We start from the raw sequence: 25,573 nt of genomic DNA, 5'->3' as shown, positions 1-25,573 counted from the left end.
GGACTGCCAGATGGTGAAGTGTGTTTTCAGTCCTCCAGAGTCCAATGGCGGCGAGCTTTACACCACTCCAGCCGACGCTTGGTGATCTTAGGCTTGTGTGCAGCTGCTCGGCCATGGAAACCCATTTCATGAAGCTCCCGACGAACAGTTGGTGTGCTGATGTTGTTTCCAGAGGCAGTTTGGAACTCGGTATTGAATGTTGCAACCGAGGACAGACTATTTTTACATGCTTCAGCATGTAAAACTTCGTGGCTGAGCCGTTGTTGGTCTTAGACGTTTCCACTTCACAACAACAGCACTTACAGTTGACCGGGGCAGCTCTAGCAGGGCACTGACTTGTTGGAAAAGTGGCATCCTATGACAGTACCATGTTGAATGTCACTGAGTTCCTCAGTATGGGCCATTCTACTACCTATGTTTGTCTATGGAGATTGCATGGCTTTGTGCTCGTTTTAATATACCTGTCAGGAACAGGTGTGGCTGAAATAGCCGAGTCCACTCATTTGAAGGGGTGTCCTCATACTTTGTGTATCATAATAACCAAATATAGCCTATTAATAGTTGAATATGGAAAGAAAGTATGCCAACCTATACTGCCCTACCAAGCAAAAAGGCAGTAACTGCTCATAGTGTGGAACCGAGAAAAACAGCTTTTATTTACCTTGGTTTCACAGTAACTTTATGCAGTTACTGCTACATGACCCGCATTTTCTCCAAAACACAATACAATAGAGGCAGATTACTTGTCCACCTGATTAAGCATGCATTTACTTTTGACCAAATGAGTAGTTACTGCCTTTTTTCTTGGTAGGGCAGTATAGGCCCTGCATGACCACAATGCATTTTAGAACTACACCATGTCCGGACCAGTAAAACATTATGTTTGGGACAGTAGATTCTTGGCCTACTGGTCCGACCGGGCCAGTGAGTAAAAAATGTTCAGGTTGGACCCTGGCGTGTTTCATATGCAGCCACGGAGTGGTGGCGCATAGGCTATTTACTGTGCTTTGATTGATGAACAGCAAGCTGGACTAGTTTTATAAAAGGTGTCAAACTGACTGTTGACAAACTGACTGAATAAAGTCTATCTCATATATCCTTGCCATTCATAAATTATACGTGAATGGTATCGCATCCGGACAAGTAAACTAAAGTTCTTGTTTTTATTTTCAATATGAAGTCCATCTGGACAGACAGTGGTGTTAAAGTGAGTGACTCGTAAGAGAGCTGTTCATTTGGCTCCCTAATTTGCATACTGGTAGGCTTGTTGGCGATTCTCTGCAGATAAAGTATGAACACATTCGATGAAGATGGTGAATCCTCCTCACTGCAGGAACAACAGGCAGGCTAGTGGACAGAGAGCCTCACTCTGGTCCAAGATATGATAAAAGAAAGCGGATTGGATTGTTTTGAAAGCTAACGATGCATCTAGATCAATATATTTGAAAATAACAGGTCTGCTGATTTGATCAAAGTGTTGACAGCGGAGTAGTCGACTGCTGTTCTCTGTGTAGCAATGCCCATGATTAACACCAGCTACATTCTTCAATCATACCTGGATTGCAGATAGCTGAGAAAATGCATCTTAAACGGCAGCTTGAAGCCTGTGGAAGTCAGCAGACTCGTACAGGATTCTTTAAAGGTCCAGTGCATTCCAAATTAAGTCGTTTTTCATATCGTATTGTACAACAGCTGATGAAACTAACACTGTAAAAAATGTGATCAGTGTTATTTCCTGATAGTTGCTGGTTGAAAATACAATCTAGCTTTAGAATATACCATAGGCCACCAAAACAGATTTTTGGGGGGGTGGCCTGGCTGGCTACTTTTTCTATTTGGCTGTCTTACTCCACGTGTTAGTGGAAAACACTATGTCTGTGTGTGGAGTAAAGGTGATCTAGAGTTTTTACTCTAGTTGCACAGGTGACATGCTGGTAGAAATGAAGACGGATTTTCCTGCATTAAAATCATTGGTCACAAGGGGCACTTCTTGAGAGAGTTTTTCTTTTCTTTTTTCTTGTTTACTTACAGCTACAAAAAATATAGATAAACTCTCTTGGTAAATAATATGGTCTAAAATATTCTAACTCCGGCGAGCAGAACCTTGACACGTCCTTGATATTAGATATGGCCGGGCTATGGTCACTGTCTGTACATTTGTTAATTTCTTTCTTTGTTTGAAATATTAGATTTTGACGAGGTGTTGTGATAATTTAATATCTCTATTTAGAACTTAGTTACATTGAAGCTTGTGATTTTAAATTAAATACAATTTTGCCAGTAATTAGTGTATGAATTAGGGATAGCTATTTCTATTTGTTTGAATGTAGATATTGATGGTCCAATTGTTGAATTTAGCTGGTGCTTTTGGGCCAATTGCTCTAAAGGGCTGCACTCTGCTTTTCAGGGTTGTTTCTCCTTGGGTGAAGTGATATCTACTTTCCTAACTTCTGGATTTTTTTCTGAAGATCATGACTTTGTTTTTATCCATATTGATGGATAGTGCCCAGTCCTTACAATACTGTTCTATCAAGGACAGACTTTGTTGGTGGCAAGATTACTAAGCCATCGGCATATAAAGTCAACTTTATTTATTTGTATTGAATAAGGTCGGGCTCCTATTACAACCTTGTCCATTCTGACTAAGGAATTGTCGTCTTCTTTTTTTGTGCCCCAACACTAGGTTAAACAGAATAAACTCTCTCAGCGTAGGCCTGCTCTGTTCATATGCTGTCTGGCCCACAGGCTTTACCACTCTTGAGGGCCTTTTATTGTATCATTTTATTCAGACAAAGCAATAGGATTGTCCAGTTGATTTTGTTTGTATTTTACTGTTAATTCTAATTATTTTAATTGTTCTATTATTGATGTTTGGGTGTAGTCAGTAAAAAAAAAACAGGTTTTCAAAGTGTTGTTTACAGGTTATACCAACTTTGGTTGGGAGGTTTTTATTTTTAAGTGCTATCTAGTTTCCATAATTCCCAAAATGAATTTGAATTGATTGCCTCCTCTATCTTGAGTTCCAGAATGGCGTAGCAGTGTAGACATTGTTTGTTGTTCTCCCGTGTAAATGGTCTTTTTTGTATATATTTCAATATATTTTTCATCTCTTTTTCCATTTTTTAAATTAAATATACCTTCCGGCAACCCATCTCACCCAATGTGATACGGATCTGCTATTTTTAGACCTTATAGCCAGAACCTACGTCAGAAGCTAGCCATCAGAAGCTAACCAGCCACTGCTAGCGGCCTTTACCTTTAGCACAGATACCAGACGCTTTTAGCCTGGATAATACTTGCCAGTCTGCTCAACGCGTTATCAACCCTGAGCAAATCGGACTGTTTTTCTCCATGACAACACCGGTTTTCTGCTGTAAGCCCTGGACCGTTACTCCAGATCGTCGCAGCTGCCACCGAGTGGCCCAGATCCGAAGCTAGCCTTGAACCAGGCCCATCTCCCGGCCTGCTCAGTGGACCCTATGATCAGTCTGCTACACAGATGATGCATCCCGGACTCTTAACTAACACGACTAGAATCCACTACCCCACCGGATTCTTGCCGTAAGCTCAGGACTTTTTGCATCGGATCATCGCTGCTAACTAACTGCCACCTAGTGGCTAACGCCCTTGTCCCGAAGCTAGCACCAGTTAGCCGTGAGCCAGGCAGATCTCCCGGCTAGCAAACTAAATTACTCCAGCTACAATACCTCTTTTGCCAACTGGCCTCCCGCTTGCTAGCGTAGTAATGACTACCTAGCGGCTTCCCTGTTTCATCTATTGCTGTTCACTGGACCCTATGATCACTTGGCTACATAGCTGATGCCTGCTGGACTGTTAATTAATCACAGTTCTCCATTTTGTTTATTTTGTTTATCTGTCGGCCCCAGCCTCGAACTCAGGCCCTGTGTGTAGTTAACTGACCCTGTCTGCCCCTTCATCACCATTTTACCAGTTGTTGCTGTCTTAGCTGATTAGCTGTTGTTGTCTTAGCTAGCTCTCCCAATCAATACCTGTGATTGCTTTATGCCTTGCTTTGTCTCTCTCTGTCAATATGCCTTGTATACTGTTGTTTAGGATGGTTATTGTTTTAGTTCACTGCGCTGCCCCTAGTTCCACTCAACATGCCTCTTTTGTTCCACCTCCCACACATGTGGTGACCTCACCCAGCATAACTAGTGCGTCCAGAGATGCAACCTCTTATCGTCACTCAATGCCTAGGTTTACCTCCACTGTACCCGCACCCTACCATACCCTTGTCTGTACATTATGCCCTGAGTCTATCCTACCACGCTCAAACATCTGCTCCTTTTATTCTCTGTCCCCAACGCACTAGACAACCTTGTTTTGATAGCCTTTAGCCGTACCCTCATCCTGCTCCTCCTCTGTTCCTCGGGTGATGAATAGGTTAACCCAGGCCCTGCGTGAACCCAGGTCCTGCGTGTCCCCAGGTGCTCTCATTTGTTGACTTCTGTAACCGAAAAAGATCTTGGTTTCATGAATGTTAACATCAGAAGCCTCCTCCCTAAGTTTGTTTTACTCACTGCTTTAGCACACTCCGCCAACCCTGATGTCCTTGCCGTGTCTGAATCCTGGTTTAGGAAGGCCACCAAACATTCTGAGATTTCCATCCCCAACTACATTTTCCATCAAGATAGAAGTGCCAAAGGGGGAGGAGTTGCAATCTACTGCAGAGAGAGCCTGCAAAGTTCTGTCATATTTTCCAGGTCTATGCCCAAACAGTTCGAGCTTCTAATTTAAAAAATGTATCTCACCTTTGAAATAAGTCCCTCACTATTGCCGCCTGTTATAGACCCTCCTCAGCTCCCAACTGTGCCCTGGACACCATATGTGAATTGAACTCTGTCTTCAGAGTTCGTTCTGTTAGGTGACCTAAACTGGGATATGCTTAACACCCCAGCAGTCCTACAATCTAAGCTAGATGCCTTCAATCTCACACACATTATCAAGGAACCCACCTGGTACAACCCTAAATCTCTAAACATGGGCACCCTCATAGATATCATCCTGACCAACTTGCCATCTAAATACACCTCTGCTGTCTCAGCGATCACTGCCTCATTGCCTGCATCCACAATGGGTCCGCGGTCAAATGACCACCCCTCATCACTGTCAAACGCTCCCTAAAACACTTCTGCAAGCAGGCCTTTCTAATCGACCTGGCCCGAAATATTGACCTCATCCCGTCAGTCGAGGATTCCTAGTCGTTCTTTAAAAGTAATTTCCTCACCATCTTAAATAAGCATGCCCCTTTCAAAAAATGTGGAACTAATAACAGAAAAGGCCTTTGGTTCACTCCAGACCTGACTGCCCTCGACCAGCACAAAAGCATCCTGTAGCGGACTGGGCTAGCATCGAATAGTCCCCGCGATATGCAACTTTTCAGGGAAGTCAGGATCCGATACACGCAGTCAGTTAGGAAAGCAAAGGCTAGCTTTTTCAAACAAAAATTTGCATCCTGTAGATCTAACTCCAAAAAGTTTTGGGACACTAAAGTCCATGGAGAATAAGAGCACCTCCTCCCAGCTGTCCACTGCACTGAGGCTAGGAAACACTGTCACCACTGATGAATTTCAATAAGCATTACTCTACAGCTGGCCATTCTTTCCTTCTGGCTACCCCAACCCCGGGCCAACAGCTCCGCACCCCCCCGCTGCTACTTGCCCAAGCCTCCCCAGCTTATCCTTCACCCAAATCCAGATAGCAGATGTTCTGAAAGAGCTGCAAAACCTGGACCCGTACAAATAAGCTGGGCTAGACAATCTGGACCCTCTCTTTCTAAAATGATCCGCTGCCATTGTTGCAGCTCCTATTACCAGTCTGTTCAACCTCTTTCGTATCGCCCGAGATCCCTAAAAGTTGAAAAGCTGCCACGGTCATCCCCTTCTTCAAACGGGGTGACACTCTAGACCCAAACTGTTATAGACCTATATCCACCCTGCCCTGCCTTTCTAAAGTCTTCGAAAGCCGTGTTAACAAACAGATCACTGACCATTTTGAATATTACCGTACCTTCTCCGCTTGCAATCCAGTTTCCAAGCTGGTCAAGGGTGCACCTCAGCCACGCTCAAGGTACTAAACGATATCATAACCGCCATCGATAAAAGACAGTACTGGGCAGCTGTCGTCATCGACCTTTCCAAGGCTTTCGACTCTGTCAATCACCGTATTCTTATCGGCAGATTCAACATCCTTAGTTTCTCAAATGACTGCCTTGCCTGGTTCACCAACTACTTCTCAGATAGAGTTCAGTGTGTCAAATCGGAGGGCCTGTTGTCCAGACCTCTGGCTGTCTCTATGGGGGTGCACAGGGTTCAATTCTCGGACCGACTCTTTTCTTTGTATATATCAACGATGTCGCTCTTGCTGCGGGTGATTCCCTGATCCAAATCTACGCAGACGACACCATTCTGTATACATCTGTCCCTTCTTTGGACACTGTGTTAACAAACCTCCAAACGAGCTTCAATGCCATACAACACTCCTTCCGTGGCCTCCAACTGCTCTTAAACGCAAGCAAAACTAAATGCATGCTTTTCAATCGATCACTGCCCACACCCTCCCGCCCGACTAGCATCACTACTCTGGATGGTTCTGATATGTGGACAACTACAAATACCTAGGTGTCTGGCTAGACTGTAAACTCTCCTTCCAGAGTCATATTAAACATCTCCAATCCTAAATTAAATCTAGACTCAGCTTCCTATTTCGCAACAAAGCCTCCTTCACTCACATTGCCAAACATACCCTCGTAAAACTGACTATCCTACCGATCCTCAACTTCGGCAATGTCATTTACAAAATAGCCTCCAAATACTCTACTCAGCAAATTGGATGCAGTCTATTACAGTGCCGTCCTTTTGGTCACCAAAGCCCCATATACCACCCACCACTGCGCCCTGTATGCTCTCGTGTGCTGGCCCTCGCTACATATTCGTCGTCAGAACCACTGGCTCCAGGTCATCTATAAGTCTTTGCTAGGTAAAGCTCTACCTTATCTCAGCTCACTGGCCACCATAGTTACACCCACCCGTAGCACGCACTCCAGCAGGTATATCTCACTGGTCATCCCCAAAGCCAACACCTCCTTTTGCTGCCTATCCTTCCAGTTCTCTGCTGCCAATGACTGGAATGAATTGCAAAAATCGCTGAAGTTGGAGACTTATATCTCCCTCACTAACTTTAAGGATCACCTATCTGAGCAGCTTACCAATCGCTGCATCTGTACACAGCCCATCTGTAAATAGCCCATCCAATCTACCTACCTCATCCCCATATTGTTTTATTTACTTTTTTTGCTCTTTTGCACACCAGTACTTCTACTTGCACATCATCTGCACATCTATCACTCCAGTGTTAATTTGCTAAATTGTAATTACTTCACTACTATGGCCTATTTATTGCCTTACCTCCTCACGCCATTTGCACACACTGTATATAGACTTTTTCTATTGTGTTATTGACTCTATGTTTGTTTATTCCATGTGTAACTCTGTTTTTATCGCACTGCTTTGCTTTATCTTGGCCAGGTTGCAGTTGTAAATGGGAACCTGTTCTCAATTGGCCTACCTGGTTAAATAAAGGTGAAATAAAAAAATATATATATATTTTGCCAAGCTCATTAGTCATATAGAAGGATTTATTCCTTTGAAATAACTTCTTATATTGGCTTCGGGCCTGTTGGTATATGAGATGTGTTTTTGGTTTGATGAAACTCTTAGTTGTCTTGCAATGGAACATTAATTGTCAATCCATTTTTCCTTTTAAGTTATCTTTTTTGATGTTCCCTTTTTCCACCTTTTTTTAAATTAGATTTTCTAGCCAGTTTTAGAAATATATCAATCAATTCACAGGGGTTAAAGTTGCCCGTTAATGCGACGGATTTCTGTCATGTGGGTTCTGGAGAGGTCGTTTTTGAGATCAGTGTAGATCCGTAGTAAGAATATCTGGGGGTGTGTACTGACCTGACATGCATGATTGTTGATGACACACCAATGTTGAGATGAAGGGAATTAAATAGTCTTTATTTCATTTGTGGGTCTAATCCTGGATGCTGATTGGTTAAAACCACATTCCAGACTGTGTCTATTTCACAAGTTACCACCAGCTAAAGCTATGATGTTGAGATGCCTATTTACTCTGTTCCATCTGACTGCACAATTCACAGTCTCATCAGCCCAGCCAGACAATTTATAAACTTGATCTCCACTGTAAAAAGCATCGAGACATTATCTCATGTTTCTTTTAGACTAGCAATTGGTTTGCAATAGCAGAGATTTGTATAAACCTCGCTGTCTGTCTCTCTGACATTTGCACCATTGTTTCAATATTGAAATTCGATCTCCAGCTGTCCCATAGTAATGAAAGTGTAGGGGTCGGGACAAGACAGACAGGCAGGCAGATTTTCTCAGCCAGTCAAAATCATGAATCGGCATCATTTTTATGGATGTGTACACAGAGATGTCAATAGAAAACAGTTCAAACAAATGCAGCTAGTCTTTCCAGCATCAGTTTGCAGTTATTTGTTTTAATGTGTTGTTGGCTAGCTCCTCTGAACAACAGTGTCCTGAGTAGAGAGCACATTTTCTATGCCAGGTGAAATCGAACATTATTAGCTAACTTTTATGGATGTATTCAAATAAATGTCACTAGAAAACAGCTTAAACAAATGCTAATGAAGACTGGGTTCCAGCTCTTTAGGCCAAAAGCAGATAACCCCAGACTTTGTATATTCCAGGATGAGATAGTAAAAGCTTTGTGTTCCATGGTGTCTAGTGTTGTTTTCGTGTGGTTTAGGCTCGGACCATTACAGTAGGTGTGAGCCTTGTTGAGCACCTGATACATACCGCTTAGGTCGCAGGATGGGGCTCTGTCTCTCTCTGTCACTCTGTCTCGCTCGTCTGTCTGTCTCTCTCTTGTCTAGTTCTGGCATTTAGGTCTCTCTCACTCTGACTCTCATGCTGCCTTAAGAGTGCTTATAGACCATAATCTGAAAACCTTGTTGGATTGCAGTGATCTTAAGCCACACACCTGGGCCCTGGTCAGTTAATAGGCTGAGTCAGAGGTTGAAGTGCCCTTTTGGTCTTTACGCTAGATGGTCTTTACGGTAGATGGGGGAAATGTTTGCTTCTCAGCTAAGGATGCCAAGGCTATCAGCTCTCGTCTCAGATAGTCCATTCCACTGCCTATATGTCAGAGCTGTCAATGGAACTCACTTGTGGCAAAGAAGTCAGTTTTCCTGCACCTGGTCTGACCTTTAAGACTCCTGGTGTTTGAGTAGACAGAAAGACAGACAGAAAGACAGACAGAAAGACAGACAGACAGAAAGACAGACAGAAAGACAGGCAGACTGACAGACGATCTAGGTCTCTTCATTTGGGTTTACTGCTGCCCCTCAGAATCTCTCTTTACTTTTCTCGCGTACTTTCTCTCTCTTTCCCTATGGCATTTTATCCCTCCTTACCTCCCACAAAATCCACTTCTCACTAGCCCTCTCCCTCTTTCCCTCTCTCCCTCACTGCTGTGGATTCTTAGCTGTAATAAGTGCTGCGGCCCACAGTGCTGACTTAAGATAAATCCCTCCAAATGACTGTGGTAATTGCCTTGAAGTGCCCTTTCACAATGTCTCCCCCTGCACCCAGGACATGATCTATTGTGGCTAGCTCCGTTAATGTCAGCATAGCAGAGAGGCACAAACTACAAACGACACCTAGTAATTGTAAAGCACAGGCACGCCATTCCTCTAAAAAATACTTATTGGGGTGTAATGGGGGAGTGGGATTCTCTCTTTCGCTGCTTAATAGTTCATTAAGGAATGGAGAAAGGTCTGAGTCGTCATTTTAGATGTGAGGTGAGAGATCTTCAGGCTCTCTTTGCTAATATAAAAAGCTGCGCCTCAGCAGCACATTAAAGGAAGGGGCACAACCCCTGATCTCAAAGACTTCTTCAGTTTGTTACTTTTCAATCATCAGGTTGAAAATGCCAGGGATGCCAGGTGAGTTATCTCACTGGCACTGCCCAATCGATGGCCTAATCAATCTTTTAAGTGCTTAGGCACAGCAAAAAGCCCCAGGGGACTCCTTTCTGAAGTCACAGTTTAGCGTTGAACTTTCAGCAAGAAATGATTTCTCAATTAGTCGGAAAGTCCCGGTTCCATCCAGAGGCCTGTTTGAATGGTGTTGTTCTCCTCGGTCTTTATGGAGGACAGCGCTGCTATGAGTCCCTCACTCAGGTGGAAGTGAACTGGGAGAGTGCACTCTGGTAAACGGTGTGCTGGGTTTCATTCCCTAATGCAATTTGACCTCCCCTGTCCTGCCTGGTGTTTTGTGCAGCTCACCACAATTAGATCGGACAAAAGCTGCTCTTTCCCAGCAATTAATATCTCAGGCCCCTTTCAGGCTTTAGCCTGCTGAGTGCAGGGTGGCATCTTAAGAGGGTCAGACCACTCTGTCTGATGAGCTGATGAGCGATCCAGTCTGGATACAATGCTATTGTCTAGTCACTGTCATCCTCAACAGAAGCCTGTGCAGATATCTGCAGGACTGTGCTCATGCCAATGGAGATCTCAGATTTTTAAAAAGCTGTCATAATATCACCACAGCCCCCTGAGTATCTATCTGTATTTGATATTTTATTATGTGATATTAATCCACAACGGCTACAGTAGAAGCAGGTAGTCAGTTCTCAGATCTGACCTATGGTTCAGTAGCCACGTTGAAGTGAATTTCCATGGTGTCGTGTTCAGTCCTGTTGTTGACCTGTGATGTGTGCTCCCTGGAGAGTCATGGCAAGGTATTGGAGATCCCATCCCAGAGCCCCCCCAGTCCCTCCCTGACACTTTATCCAGGTATAGCTGGGGTGGGGGCTCTGGGCCGATCTATCGGAGGCACCAGATCCCTGTCACAGACACGTGGAGTAATTTGGGCTGTGTCCCGCGAGGCGGCCCAGTCACCCCTGGTCAGGCACAGTAATTCATCTTATTTAGTGGCATGTCCAGCCTTCCTCCCCACAGCCCCAAAGCACAGGACCCGTTAGCCTGGCTCCCAGTGACAGGCACATAGCCCTGTTGTACACACACACACACACACACACACACACACACACACACACACACACACACACAGCATCACACACACACTTACCCTCGCCCATTATGTCTCTCTCTGTGTGCTCGGTGGCTATGTCCTTATTCCCTAGCTCTAAATGTCTTGGTAGAGGACAAATATAATGGCTCCTATTGCAGAAAGAAGTTGTGTGCAAGTTGAAAGTAGTGAAACCAGACATCTCCCTGTTTTCAGAATTACAACCACTTCTTCCTTCCTTGTCTCCTCTGACCTGAACCGTCCAAATGAGTCTGGCGTTATCCACGTTCAGTGTCAGGAAACCCGCAAAAACCGCCGTTGCTGTTTATCATCTGTATAACACATGTCTGAGTTCTACTTCATAGCAGAGCCTCTCACATCAGTGATAAATCATTATCCAAACTCACTGGAGTGTGTTTGGAATATTATTATCATCATCAATATTTGCTAATGTTATCTGCCGTCCATCTCGCCTGGCCAGGTTGTTTGGTGGTGCAGATCATTTGATTGCTTTGTAAACCTTGTTGACAGTTTGCTTGATGACTCTAGGTGGTGCTGTAGTTAATTTATTCCCCAGCGTCCTGGCATTATTAAAGGCATTAATCACACCAATTGGATGAGACGTAGCTACGCAGGATATTTCCATTTCTGACCTGTGTACAGTATATATGCCAAACCTGGTGGGATGGAATGATTTGTGGGTGTCCCCTACATACGTTGCGGGGGCTCCAGATTACTTTCAGAATCTGCTCAGAAACGAGCTATAAATGTCCAATGTAATAACACGGATCTTGGAGGCGACAGACTAACTCGGTGGTGAATGAGCGAGGTAGACAGCCCACGTCTCATCGCAGAGGGGGCAGCAGTGGGCAGAAGGAACAGCGCTGTGGATTTAGTACAACAGGTTAACAGGTGACCTTGTCCAGAGACTCCAAGGACACGGCGGGAGACAAAGTAATTATTTGGTGGCTGACGCACACAGACCTAGCTGTGTTGTTTGAGTACGGCACAAGTCTCAGTGGGCATCCGGTAACACAATGAGCTGAAAGAAACCTCGCCACTTGATGTCATGTAGCACCGCCCCGTATTGACACGGCTACCAAATGCCTCTTTTGAAAGTTCGCCAGCACCCGTCTTTAAGCTCTTACTCTTTACATATCCATCAACCTCCACTTTTTGAAAATACCAAATTCAATTACTTTCAAGACATCGGCTCTTGCTCTACGACACTAATATTTGACAAGTTGCGTTTTTACCCTTTTCATTCGTGTCCCCTCAGAGCAGGCAGCTCATGGTGAGACATTCTCCATTATGGAGTGGCTGGTACCCAGTGGGGCATTCTCTAAAGCTGCTACCCTTTCTCCTTCATTATCTGAAATAAGCCATTTTACTACTTCATAGAGGAGAGAATATCTTTTCACATCAATTGGATTAGCAGGAAGCCGTGTGGCACAGGTCCCTGGATTGGCTGTGCTTCCACAAACCTCACCTATCCGTTGCATGTGACAATTTTTTATATATTTTTTTTAATGGTCATTTATTTAACCCGATAAGTCAATCGAGAACCAATTGTCATTTACAATAATCACCTGGCCTAGAGGCATAACATTGCAACAGTGAACAGGACAACACAATACCATAAAAAAAATCAAACATACACTATACAGAGGAAAGGTACAAATTCACCAAATATACAACACTAAGAAATATTCACAGTGTGTTAGAGCAGGAAAGGTCAAGGCAACACAGAAGACTTAATAATCAGCAGGTGCATTGATCAGATAGCAGCTCACTTAATGTTTCTGAAGGAGTGTGGTGGGATGAATATGTCAAGTTTGAGGGTCTTTTGCAGCCTGTTCCAGTCAGCGGAAAACTGGAATGAATGACGGCCAAAGGAATGAATGACGGCCAAAGGAATGAATGACGGCCAAAGGAATGAATGACGGCCAAAGGAATGAATGACGGCCAAAGGAATGAATGACGGCCAAAGGAAGTGCGAACTTTGGGAATGACCAGTGTGATACATCTACCAGAGCGCAGGTTGCTATTGGTAGTGGAGATGTTGAGGAGTGAGCTGAGGTAGATGATGGACTTAATAAATTGGTGCCAGTGAGTCTGGCGTCGTGTATGTAACAAGGGCCAGTTGACCAGGGTGTAAAGGTCACGGTGATGAGTGTTGAAGTGGTAACAAAGTGGATGGCAGTGTGGTAAATGACATCTAGCTTTTTTCGGGGCAAGACTGTAAATTACATCGCCATAGTTCCGAATGGTCATTTTTACAAGGGTGTACTTGGCAGAGTGGGTGAAGGATGCTTTGTTGCGGTACTGAAGGTGGTTGATGTGGGTATGGAATGAGAGTGAGCATTCCATCCATATACCAATAAAACATAGTCTTGGTTATTTCTTTATTGATGCTGCTTGCGGACGTCTCCGCGCCTTCTGTTCTTCACAGCCGCACACAACCTGCTCTGGCGGCTCTATGTCACGTTAGAACTATACTGAACAGAAATGTAAACGCATCATGTGAAGTGTTGGTCCCATTTTTCGCGAGCTGAAATTAAAGATCCCAGAATTGTTTCAAACACATCCCCCAAAAAGTTGTTATTTTAAATGTTGTGCACAAATTGTTTACGTACCTGTTAGTGAGCATTTATCCTTTGCCAAGATAATCCATCCACCTGACAGGTGTGACCTATCAAGAAGCTGATTAAACAGCATGATCATTACACAGGTGCACCTTGTGCTGGGGACAATGAAAGTCCATTCTAAAATGTGCAGTTTTGTCACATAACAAAATGTCACAATGTCAAGTTTTGAGGAAGTGTGCAGTTGGCATGCTGGCTGCAGGAATGTCCACCAGAGCTGTTGCCAGAGAATTGAATGTTCATTTCTCTACCATAAGCCGCCTCAAGTCATTTTAGAGAATTTGGCAGTGCGTCCAACCGGCCTCACAACCGCACGTGTAACTATGCCAGCCCAGGGCCTCCACATCTGGCTTCTTCACCTGCGAGATCGTCTGAGGAGGGGTGCTGAAGAGTATTTCTGTCTTTAATAATGATTGGCGGGGCCTGGCTCCCCAGTGGGTGGACCTGGCTCCCAAGTGGGTGGGCCTATGCCATCCCAGGTCCACCCATGGCTGCGGCCCTGCCTGGTCATGTGAAATCTATAGATTAGGGCCTAATTTATGTATTTTAATTGACTGATTTCCTTCTATGAACTGTAACTCAGTAAGATCTTTGAAATTGTTTCATGTTGCTTTTATATTTTTTTGTTCAGTTTGGTATATGAATATGTGCTGGTGGAGCATTGATAGAATACACAGATATGATCATGTCTACAGCTTTGTTATCTCTGTTTGTTACAGTAGCTCTTGCGACTAAATTTAGCGTTCTTATATGCTGGATTTAGCTGCACCCAAAGCACTTTATCTCAGAGCCGAAGTGTCTGCATGAAATTCTAATTATTGACTGGGGCATCTTCAATCCACACAGTGAGTGCATTCACAGAAACTCTGGGGACTTCATAGGGAATGTATTTATTCTACATTTAGTATTCCTATTTCCTACGGTACAGAATCCTCTCAGGACTCGGACGTTAAGATGTGTATGTGCCTTTCATATCCTACCTGTCATTGTATATTGGTGTCATTGTATATAATTTAATGTAAAGTGCTGGTGACATTTCCCTGCCCCTGATGTGATCTCAACGGGTTGATAGATGTACAGTGCATTCGGAAAGTATTCAGACCCCTTGACTTTTTCCACATTTTGTTTACGTTACAGCCTTATTCAAAAATGTATTGAATCGTTTTTTCCCCCCTCGTCAGTCTACACACAATACCCTACAATGACAAATCAAATCTTTGACATTTTTGAACATTTGTTAAAAATAACTATTACATTTACATAAGTATTCAGACCCTTTACTCAGTACTTTGTTGTAGCACCTTTGGCTGCGATTACAGCCTCGAGTCTTCTTGAGTATGATGCTACAAGCTTGGCACACCTGGATTTGGGGAGTTTCTCCCATTCTTCTCTGCAAATCCTCTCAAGCTCTGTCATGTTGGATGGGGAGCGTCGCTGCACCGCTATATTCAAGTCTCTCCAGAGATGTTCAATCGGGTTCAAGTCCTTGCTCTGGCTGGGCCACTCAAAGACATTCAGAGACTTGTCCGAAGCCACTCCTGCGGTCTCTTGGCTGTGTGCTTGTGGTTGTTGTCTTGTTGGAAGGTGGACCTTTGCTCCAGTCTGCGGTCCTGAGTGCTCTGAAGCAGGTTTCATCAAGGATCTCTCTACTTTGCTCCGTTCAACTTTCACTCGATCCTGACTAGTCTCCCAGTCCGCTGAAAAACATCCCCTCAGCATGATGCTGCCACCAACATGCTTCACCAAAGGGATGGTGCCAGGTTTCCTCCAGACATTTTTTTATATTTTTAAATTTTTTATTTAACCTTTATTTAACTAGGCAAGTCAGTTTAGAACAAATTCTTATTTTCAATGACGGCCTAGGAACAGTGGGTTAACTGCCTGTTCAGGGGCAGAACGACAGAATTGTACCCTGTCAGCTCGGGGATTTGAACTTGCAACCTTCTGGTTACTAGTCCAACACTCTAACCGCCCCAGATGACGGTTGGTATTTAGGCCAAAGAGTTCAATCTTGGTTTAATCAGACCAGAGAATCTTTTTTCTCATGGTCTGAGAGTCCTTTAGGTGCCTTTTGGCAAATCCAAGCGGGCTGTCATACGCCTTTTACTGAGGAGTGGCTTCCGTCTGGCCACTCTACCATAAAGGCCTGATATGGTGGAGTGCTGCAGAGATGGTTGTCCTTCTGGAAGGTCCTCCCATCTCCACAAAGGAGCTCTGTCAGAGTGACCATCAGGTTCTTGGTCACATTCCTGACCAAGGCCCTTCTCCTCCGAATGCAGAGGTTGGCTGGTGGGGCAGCTCTAGCAAGGTTCTTGGTGGTTCCAAACTTCTTCCATTTAAGAATGATGGAGGCCATTGTGTTCTTGGGGACCTTCAATGCCGCAGAATTGTTTTGGTAGCCTTCCCCAGATCTGTTCCTTGACACATTCCTGTCTCGGAACTCTATGGACAATTCCTTCGACCTCGTGGCTTGGTTTTTGCTCTGACATGCCCTGTCACCTGTGGGACCTTCTATAGACACGTGTGTGCCTTTCCAAATCATGTCTAATCAATTGAATTTAACACAGGTTGACTCCAATCAAGTTGTAGAAACATCACAAAGATGATCAGGAAACAGGATGCACCTGAGGTCAATTTAGAGTCTCATAGCAAAGGGTCTGAATACTTATGTAAATAAGGTATTTATGTTTTTGTCATTATGGGATATTTTGTGTAGATTGATTAGGGGGGAAATTATTTTATCAATTTTAGAAAAAGGCTGTAACAAAACAAAATGTGGAGGGATGGTGTGAGGCAGCACAGCGTTGTGGAGCTAAGTACAGTACAGGATGGGAAGGATAGCCTCAGACCTGCCACGCTCCGCTCTTATCTGATTGGCTTTTATCAGCCTGCTGCAGGATGTAGTCCTAAACACTCTTGCTCTGTCTCCCTCTTCCTGTCGCTCTATCTCTCGCTCCCTCTCTCCCCCTCCCTCTCTCTCACAAATCAGGAAACAGCCTCTCATTTCCAACAGGAAGAAGGGCAACACTGCATGTGAGATAAAATGCCCATGTGACCGGAAGAGCTAACCCTAACCCATTGTCCATGGATCAGTGCCTTGTCACCACGTCTCCGACATTAGACAGGATTGACAGAAAGACGGGGGTAGATTGGGTTGCTGATACATCTCTCTTCTCTCTGTTTGTTCGGTAGGTGTTCAGGAAGAAGGCCATACAACTGGGAGAGAAGCTGTTGCCTGCATTCAAAACACCCACAGGCATCCCCTGGGCCCTCCTAAACCTGAAGAGGTGAGTCCTGCACTCAAACATCACCATTCTGTCGGTCTCTGTCTGTTTTATATACACACTGTACAGTCAGCCCACGGCTTCAAATATATCATTCACTATTTCCAATACTGGAGCGTCACTCAAATCAGAAGAGGTCAATACCTTGAACCTGGACCTGTACAGACATGCATTGTACACCCACTAGGCAGCTTGAAATTGCTCACTCACTCCTCTCTTGCATCACTCGTCCTTGTACTCTATTCACAGGCGTAAAGACCCAAAGCCTTCAATGATTTCACTCTCCCCTCTGTTTCCCTCAGTTACGTTAACTACACAGACTATTGCAAATACTTCTCCCTCTCCACAGCTTTGAAGTATTCTCTGCTGTGGGTTGATAGCATAGTGGTTGGCACATAAAATCAGTTGTTTTGGGAAGTGGGGTCTCTGCTTGCTTTATACTGTCCCCCAAACCACAGAAGTGAGGAATGGTGTCAGTATCGATGCTCAAGGCTCTGTTTTGGTAAGCCAGTGTTTTGACTACACACTGTCTGGACCTTGAAACACTTCAGCCGATTTTATGATGCTCTTGCAAACTGAGCCTGCCTCTAGATTGTTCTTCTGTCTGCACCTTACTCTGAATGGCCTCTGCCCGGCATCTAGGCTACAGCGTCTATAGCTGCCATGGCTCCCTCCCTGGTCCAGAAAGAAACCGCTTCAGAACAATACAGCCCTGAGTCTGACAAGTCAAGGTTTGGCTCGGCTAACCAATCCAAAGTGACAGTTTTTTCTTGAGCAGCCCTCCATGGAAGTCTACCCTCCATCCCTCTCCTTGCCCTTATGATAGCCCCCCTGAGCTGAGGAGTGAGTCTAGCCGCCCACATCGCTGAGAACAGGCAGAGGGGGGTACGAGGACAAAAGGGAGGACAGAGGGTACTCTCGAGGTGGCAAACCTGTTGGATGATTATTATTGGGTTTGGAAATTGTTTTTCAGCCGACGCTAACCAACTTGCTGCCCGGTAGGTAAGAGCAGCAGGGGGCCTCAAGGGTGAAGGAAGGGGGGAATAAATAAGGGAGGAGGAGGAGGAAGGAGGGGGGCGTGTAACGCCAGTGGCTTGTCTCAGCCATGAGAATAAACAACCTCTCTGTCCAGTCTGTTTCAGTCTCCTGCAGCCAGTGTAGCGTGCTCTGCCCCATCAGTCCAAGGCCTGCGAGAGTCCTTATATACACACTCACACTCAACTCTTCCCACTCACTGCACAACCCTTGCCACAACCAAGAACAAGGATTTTTGTCAGGGTCAAATCCACATAGCTTAGCTTTAAAGAAATATCACAAAACCTGAACATGTGGGTGGCTTCGCAGCACAATTACTGTACCAAATGAAAGAAATGTCTATAGCTTGATATGTAATATGTTATCTCTTCTCACATAGCTACACACTGTATAATGTTTTTTAATAGCAAGGATAGAGCAACCTGCATTCTTTTCACATTTTTCGCCCAGTGAGACTGCAGCCCAGTTTGTCAGATATTCATTAAAACTCAGGTTGTCATGGAGATGACTGGGTCTGTGTAACAAATTAATTTCTCCCCGCTTATGGCGAATGAAAGGGCTTTCTGCACGCATCGTCACATGGTGGTTGGAGCTACCAGTCTCCTGGAGTTAGAGCCGAGGCCCCAGAGGACCACCGCCTGGCCCTAACCCCACCACTGGCCCCCAGGGGCCTCAACAGATTGGTGTCAATGATGAATTTACCGCGCCACTGAACCATACTGTAGCTGGCCTAGCTTTTATAGAGCTCACCAGACCTTGACCACAGATGGCATTTCTGATATGGAGATGGTAAGGCATAGGAGTGAATATGCTGGATTTCTTTAGATATGGGAGAAAAATAGGCTTCTCTTAGTATGTAAGTTAATGTAGAGCCTGGCATATGTATATTATTTCTGTCTAGAGACTATAAGAAGCAGATTAGCATCAGTTGGGAGAACCATCCACTTAATAGTGAGCTGTGTTAAGAGAGCTCTCCCACTCCTTCTCTCTCATTAACGTGATGACTAACAAGACGAACGCTGTGTGCTGTCAAAAGCCTCTTGGCAGGTTTTGTTTGTGACTCATTTTCTTGTTGGAGGTTATGTCTGGCCAGCCCTCTTCCCTGTGTTTTTCATCTGAACATTTTGTTGGTGCTTGTTTTTAAGAAAGCTCTTAAGAGGGGGAAGTGGTCCCCTTTGGGGAATTCTGAATCTAAACTCACTGCTCTCTCCCTGCATATAGAAAGAGATGACTTGATATTGATCAACAACTTTCCTTCTCGTTTCATCTGTGTGTGTGTACGTGGATGAGTCTGTGGTCCTCTGTGGCTCAAATGGTAGAGCATGGCGCTTGCAATGCCAGGATAGTGGGTTCGATTCCCTGGACCACCCCTACCATTAATAGGGGGGTTGGTTGATTAGCAACCGTGTGCAACTATGAGTAAAACAAACAGGGTTGGCTTAGATTGTTGAGATTTGTATTTATGTTTTCAACAAATATTGAAGACTTTGTTACAATGAGCACTTGTTGTCTCTTAAATACAGTACATCGTTACAGTTGTTGGTTAGCTAGCTAGCAAATTTTAGCTACGTTAGTATTGACATGAAATCAGTCAAAACACCTCAAAACAAGACATGGTATCAAGAACAAGATGAAACTAGCTGAAACGAGTCACTTACGATTCCCCACACGGCAGTTTCTTGTCATTGGCGGTAGCCATCTGGCCGTTCAGAATCATAACAACTCAGTGTATCTCATTGATCATCCCTAAAGCCAACACCTCATTTGGCCACCTTTCCTTCCAGTTCTCTGCTGCCTGTGACTGGAACGAATTGCAAAAATCGCTGAAGTTGGAGACTTTTATCTCCCTCACCAACTTCAAACATCTGCTATCTGAGCTGCTAACCGATCGCTGCAGCTGTACATAGTCTATTGGTAAATAGCCCACCCATTTTCACCTACCTCATCCCCATACTGTTTTTATTTATTTACTTTTCTGCTCTTTTGCACACCAATATCTCTACCTGTACATGACCATCTGATCATTTATCACTCCAGTGTTAATCTGCAAAATTGTAATTATTCGCCTACCTCATGCCTTTTGCACACAATGTATATAGACTCCTCTTTTTTTTCTACTGTGTTATTGACTTGTTAATTGTTTACTCCATGTGTAACTCTGTGTTGTCTGTTCACACTGCTATGCTTTATCTTGGCCAGGTCGCAGTTGCAAATGAGAACTTGTTCTCAACTAGCCTACCTGGTTAAATAAAGGTGAAATAAAAAAATTAAAAATAAGTCTTCTGCCCTATTACAGCATGCGCATTGTTTTCATGACATTGTCGGCTAACTCATCTATACACTCATGACTAAGTTGCTTTGGATAAAAGCGTCTGCTAAATGGCATGAAGACTGATGCTTATTTCCCCCAGATGGTTCTTCACCTTCCCCTCTTACAAAAGTACAAGGACTCATAACTAGGCTACTGCCATGAGCGGTTAAATACATGTATTTGAGCCGTGAATTGTCGACAGCAACAGCGTAACCCAATTCAAAGATGACAGCCACTTTATCTGTAATGAAAGGAGGAATGTTTGGGCTATTTTGGCATCTGCACTTTGTCCTACTTTAAATGGAGGGACGCACTCTCATCCGCTTACTTCAGATATGTTAGAACCAGTAACCCACTTTCAGACAGCTACAGGAAGTTTCCCTCCACTCTCCTCAGAGAACAGTTAACGTTAAGCCAAGTGTCTTTGAATGTTTTCGAAGACCATTCCCAAGATTTGTAACACTAAGTTTTCATACTTTACATCCTAGTTTACATCGTTTTGTACTTAACTTGAAAACCACGAACCATACTAGCAATCATAATGTTGCAGTCAGAGCAGATCATTTGTGCTCAGCGGTTATGTAGGCCTTAGTCTTTTTTGTAGAAAACATGTTGCAAAACCGAGTATCTGTAGAGGGATGTTCCTACACCTGTAAGCCTATTGACCTGAGAACAACCCTACTGGCCTCCAGCCCTTTCCAAAGAGGATGACGTCTATATATAGACGTGCTCTACATCATCAGTCCTCACATAAGAGAGAGAACTTCACCTCCAGTAACAGTCATTAACTGATAGAGGCTGCTGGAGTAGATAGCATGCCCTGGCCACGCAGATCAGCTGCCACTTTAGCGCTGCCACTCTGTTAGTGGTTTAATGAGGAGGTGGGTCAGATACAGAGGCTTTTAAAGGCTACTACTTCCAAGCCATTCACATCTAGCAAATGAAGGAAGGATGGTAGGAACCAGGGCTGATTTGGAGAGCAAGAATAGGGAGAAAGACGGGGTCCTTCCTGGCTATCCATGATTGGCTGAGATAATGGAGGGGTCGACAATGCTGACGTTTAGCCATGCGTTTACGTGTCAATTCTTAAAGAGATGGGTGAGGCTGAGGCTTAAGAGGGTGTGAACGATGCCGAATGGGCGTAAACAAAGAAGCGCTCTCTAGCAAGTGTGTAAATCTCATAAAAATGTTCAAGGGCATTTTCTCCTACTTGTCTCCTAAGTGGGACAACACTTTTATCAAGTTTATCAGCAGCATAGCTTTCCCAGAAAAGCAAATCACTTAGATTTTACATGATCCCCCATAGTTACATTTTACTCGGACCCACGGTGTTACAACCTTGAGCCAGATTGATCCAGAACTGATCTTTGGCACTGGGGGAATCCCATGGGAGTATGGTCAAAGCATTCCCCATCCCTTTCTCTCTCTCTCTTCAGGTCCATAGACACTTACCTCTGTCCTTCGTTACCATCTTCTTCTTATCCTCCCTTCTGTGAACGTCCAGATGAACATAGCTATGCATGTCGCCATGAGATGGACTGGGTCGACGCTTGGCTCTCATGGGTCATTAAATGAGGCCATTTATTGTTGGTATATGACCGAGTCATCCTAGTGTGCATGGCTACCGTGGCGAGAGAAGTCCTGTTAAGGTCACAGATGGAGGAATCAGGATGACCAGGGTCCTCCAGTGACCACAGAGTTAGAAAGTGCCTGGCACACAGGCTTGCCACCTCATTAGCTGCTAATTGATTGTGACCCTGGAACAACAATCTGATTGAGCTTCATCTCTTCTGTTCTCTGCTTGTTTGTATCCCTTTCTTTTCATCCTTCTGCAGTGGAGGAAATGTATTTCTTTTTTGAAAAAAAGTAATTTTCATCTCGGGGTTTTACATTAAAAGAAAAGAAGAAGAATAATCAAACAAAACAACACCAGAAGGATTAGATCATTTAATTAGCCGTTTGAAACATAAGAGGTGTTTTTACTTCTGTGAAACACTGCAAAAACCTTTAATCAAAGAGGCAATGGTAAAATAGTTGTGCTAGATACATGACTAGATCCCTCAAGCACTATCTTAATTCTCCCCTCGAAACGATTTTCTCCTGAAGGTCAAATGGAACATGCATTACTTTTCATGAGACATGATACAGTTTCAAAACCATTGTAGGGTTCTGAGTTTGTGAATGGTAAGGAAGATATTGAGAACAAACAACAAATGCTTGAATCCTAATCAATTCTTTAATTACATCGCCATGGAAGAGGTCGCGCTCAGACGAACACCTTGCCAAGCGGAAGTTTTACATCACGGGGCGGCAGGGTAGCCTAGTGGTTAGAGTGTTGGACTAGTAACCGAAAGGTTGCAAGTTCAAATCCCCGAGCTGACAAGGTACAAATCTGTCGTTCTGCCCCTGAACAGGCAGTTAACCCACTGTTCCTAGGCCGTTATTGAAAATAAGAATTTGTTCTTAACTGACTTGCCTAGTAAAATAAAGGTAAAATTAAAAAAAATTAATCACCACATATACAGTCAACTTGCACAACATGTACATTCTTATTGGTCAGTACAGAAACGTCAGGTCAGTTACATATTCACTTTGTGACTTGGTCAACATAACTTCTAGATAATAATGAAGGTCATGTATGCATTGAGACATCTTTATCTTCTTCATTTTCCATGAGCAGTGCAAAGAGGCTCATACCTTTCCAAGAACCAGTTAACTCGCTCAATCGAGAACATACTAATATTTGATGTGTCCGAACAGATATTGGAGGGAGAAGCATGTTATAGCCATGTAACATCGATACACGTATAGTAAAACTGTTCCCATCACCATTGAAGCTGTGGAATTGAAACACTGTACTCTGTGAGTCTGCTTAATGTTTGGGGAGATGGGGGAGACTAGTGGAGGGGGGGACATTTCCACTCTCCTTGAGGAGTTGACAGTGATGCGATTACAGCTGGTGTCTGCAGTAGGGTTGCAAAGGCAGGATATATTACTTGAAACATTCTAAGTTTACCAGTAAACAAGCAGAATTGTTCTATCACAAGACATCTAGTGGCCCTTTTGGCGTACTTTAGACTCTCACAGGTGTCTGTAATTGTCTCTGGGCCTCTGTGTGGCCTTCTCACATATAAAATATATGAAATAATAAAATGACAAAGCTGTAAAACATTATCCTTAAATATAAATCATCAACTTAGTGAATACCATGGGTGTGTAATATGAGGATTTCGGCATTAAATATCCTCATCTTTTTTTCTTTTTTTTTACACACTTTTCAGTGTTTCCACCAGCGGTGTGGGTGTATACCGGGCGGTGTGGGTGTATACCACTGAAACCAGATATAAAATATCATGGAGTTATATATTTTTTAAATAAGGTATTCTTTGAGAACTAACAACCACCAGAATAAACACAAGACAGAAGCTAAAATTTTAAAAATACCATAGCATGTGGCCCACATGGATTTAGTTATAATGTTTGAGTCACTCAGATAGCATAAGAACATGATGTAAGCCATGGCAAAATGTCTAGAATTGCAAGAAACTAGCTTTAAAACTAAAATGTTCTCCGTCCCATTGCAAAATGTTTAGAAGAGCAGAACAAGTAAGTGTCCAGTGAAAATCTCACTTAAAAGTTAATATTCTGGTAACTCTTACCCAAATAATGATGTTGATTTGTCCAACACTTGTATTTGTGTCAAAAGCTTAAATTGGAAAAACAAAAGCCACCTCAAACTTTAAAAATGCTTGCTATTTCCTCATAGAGTATGATGTAATACTCCTCAAGATGATGAGCTGACCAATCAGTGGTCGACTTCCATTAATGTTTTTAATGCCCGGTATACACCCACACCATTCTGTTGTTGGGGTAAGCTCAGACCAGGGCCTAAAATTAACACCCGCCACAAAGGTGTATATTTTAGCATTGGCGGGTAAGAGGTCTATTTCACCGGCGGGTGGTCAGGGCTCCACAGTGTGAGCATTTCACTCGCATTTGTGAATAAAAATGTCAAATAAATGCTGCAGTAGCTGTTTTCAAACTATTTCTGCCGTTTTGTTTCATATCTGGTCAATTAATTGCACAAGGTCAAAGAACTATGAATCTTATAACCTATCCTACCTTGCAAAGCAACACTGCCTGGCTGGGGGCTGTGCGCACATGAAGTGCTGAGTGAAAGATACATTTTATTTTAGAAGTGCTGCGCACAGGCATAAAAGTTGTTCCAATTTCCCTGAAACAAAAGTCTACTGAAGTGAGACTTTGTCCTTGTTTCTTTGTGTTTGCATTGTTTTGTTCACAAGAGGTTGTATTTCAATGTTTTAGTTTCAATTGCTAGGGAAGACTCTTTCACAATCTCACAGGCACAAGCATGACTCAGTCACGTTATTATGGTAACCTCCCGTCTTTAAAGGGGCAGGTGAACATTTTTGTCTGTAATATTTTGGTTGAAAGACTCGGGTCACAAAAAATTTAATGAAATGAAGCAATATACTACATTACTTCTTACTAGTAATACATGTATTTAGAAACATTACAAAGCATCCCCGTCCATTTTTGTCAGGTTATTTTTTATTTGTATTTTTGGTGAAAATGTATTGTTTTGCCTGATATAAAAATGAGTGGCTGGTAGATTTTTGGACTGTTGGAAAAGCAAGTGAAGCTAGTTGAGAGAATGCCAAAAGTGTGCAAAGCTGTCATCAAGACAAAGGGTGGCTACTTTAAAGAATCTCAAATATTCATTATTTTTGGATTTGTTTAACACTTTTTTTGGTTACTACATGATTCCATGTGTTATTTCATAGTTTTGATGTCTTCACTATTCTACAATGTAGAAAATATTACAAATAAAGTAAATCCCTGGAATGAGTAGGTGTGCCAACTTTTGACTGGTGCTATATATAGAAATGGTGCTACAAAGACATATCTTAAATGAATATGTAACCATTTAAACAACTGGATTAGCACAATAAGCAAAATATATTTTACTTACTGATCTAAAAGTACCTTCTCCTTCCAATCTTTCTTGCGTGCAGGACTCCTCGTGTCACACTCTCGGTCAATTTCTGCAACTGTAAATTGGACACTGCTGTTAGATTAACAATCTTTTAAGCTTTCTGACCATATAAGACACAGGCACTTGACTGTTGTTTTATTTCTTTACCTACTTATTGTTCACCTAATACCTTTTTTTGCACT

At 43.4% G+C, this 25,573-nt stretch overlaps 1 protein-coding gene across 1 annotated transcript in view; it reads left to right on the top strand.

Moving 5' to 3' along the window:
• Positions 1 to 25,573, top strand: part of LOC115139444 (mannosyl-oligosaccharide 1,2-alpha-mannosidase IA-like) — a 158,477-nt gene that overhangs the window by 96,967 nt on the left and 35,937 nt on the right. Inside the window, exon 5 of the mRNA XM_029676818.2 lies at positions 16,937 to 17,031. Coding sequence (XP_029532678.2) covers positions 16,937 to 17,031 — 95 coding nt within the window. The remainder of the gene's footprint in view (positions 1 to 16,936; positions 17,032 to 25,573) is intronic.

The sequence above is a fragment of the Oncorhynchus nerka genome, linkage group LG13 (assembly GCF_034236695.1).
Source record: "Oncorhynchus nerka isolate Pitt River linkage group LG13, Oner_Uvic_2.0, whole genome shotgun sequence".
Taxonomy (NCBI): Eukaryota; Metazoa; Chordata; class Actinopteri; order Salmoniformes; family Salmonidae; genus Oncorhynchus; species Oncorhynchus nerka.
Note: the sequence above shows the minus strand (reverse complement) of the source record. Positions and strands in the feature narration are given on the sequence as shown.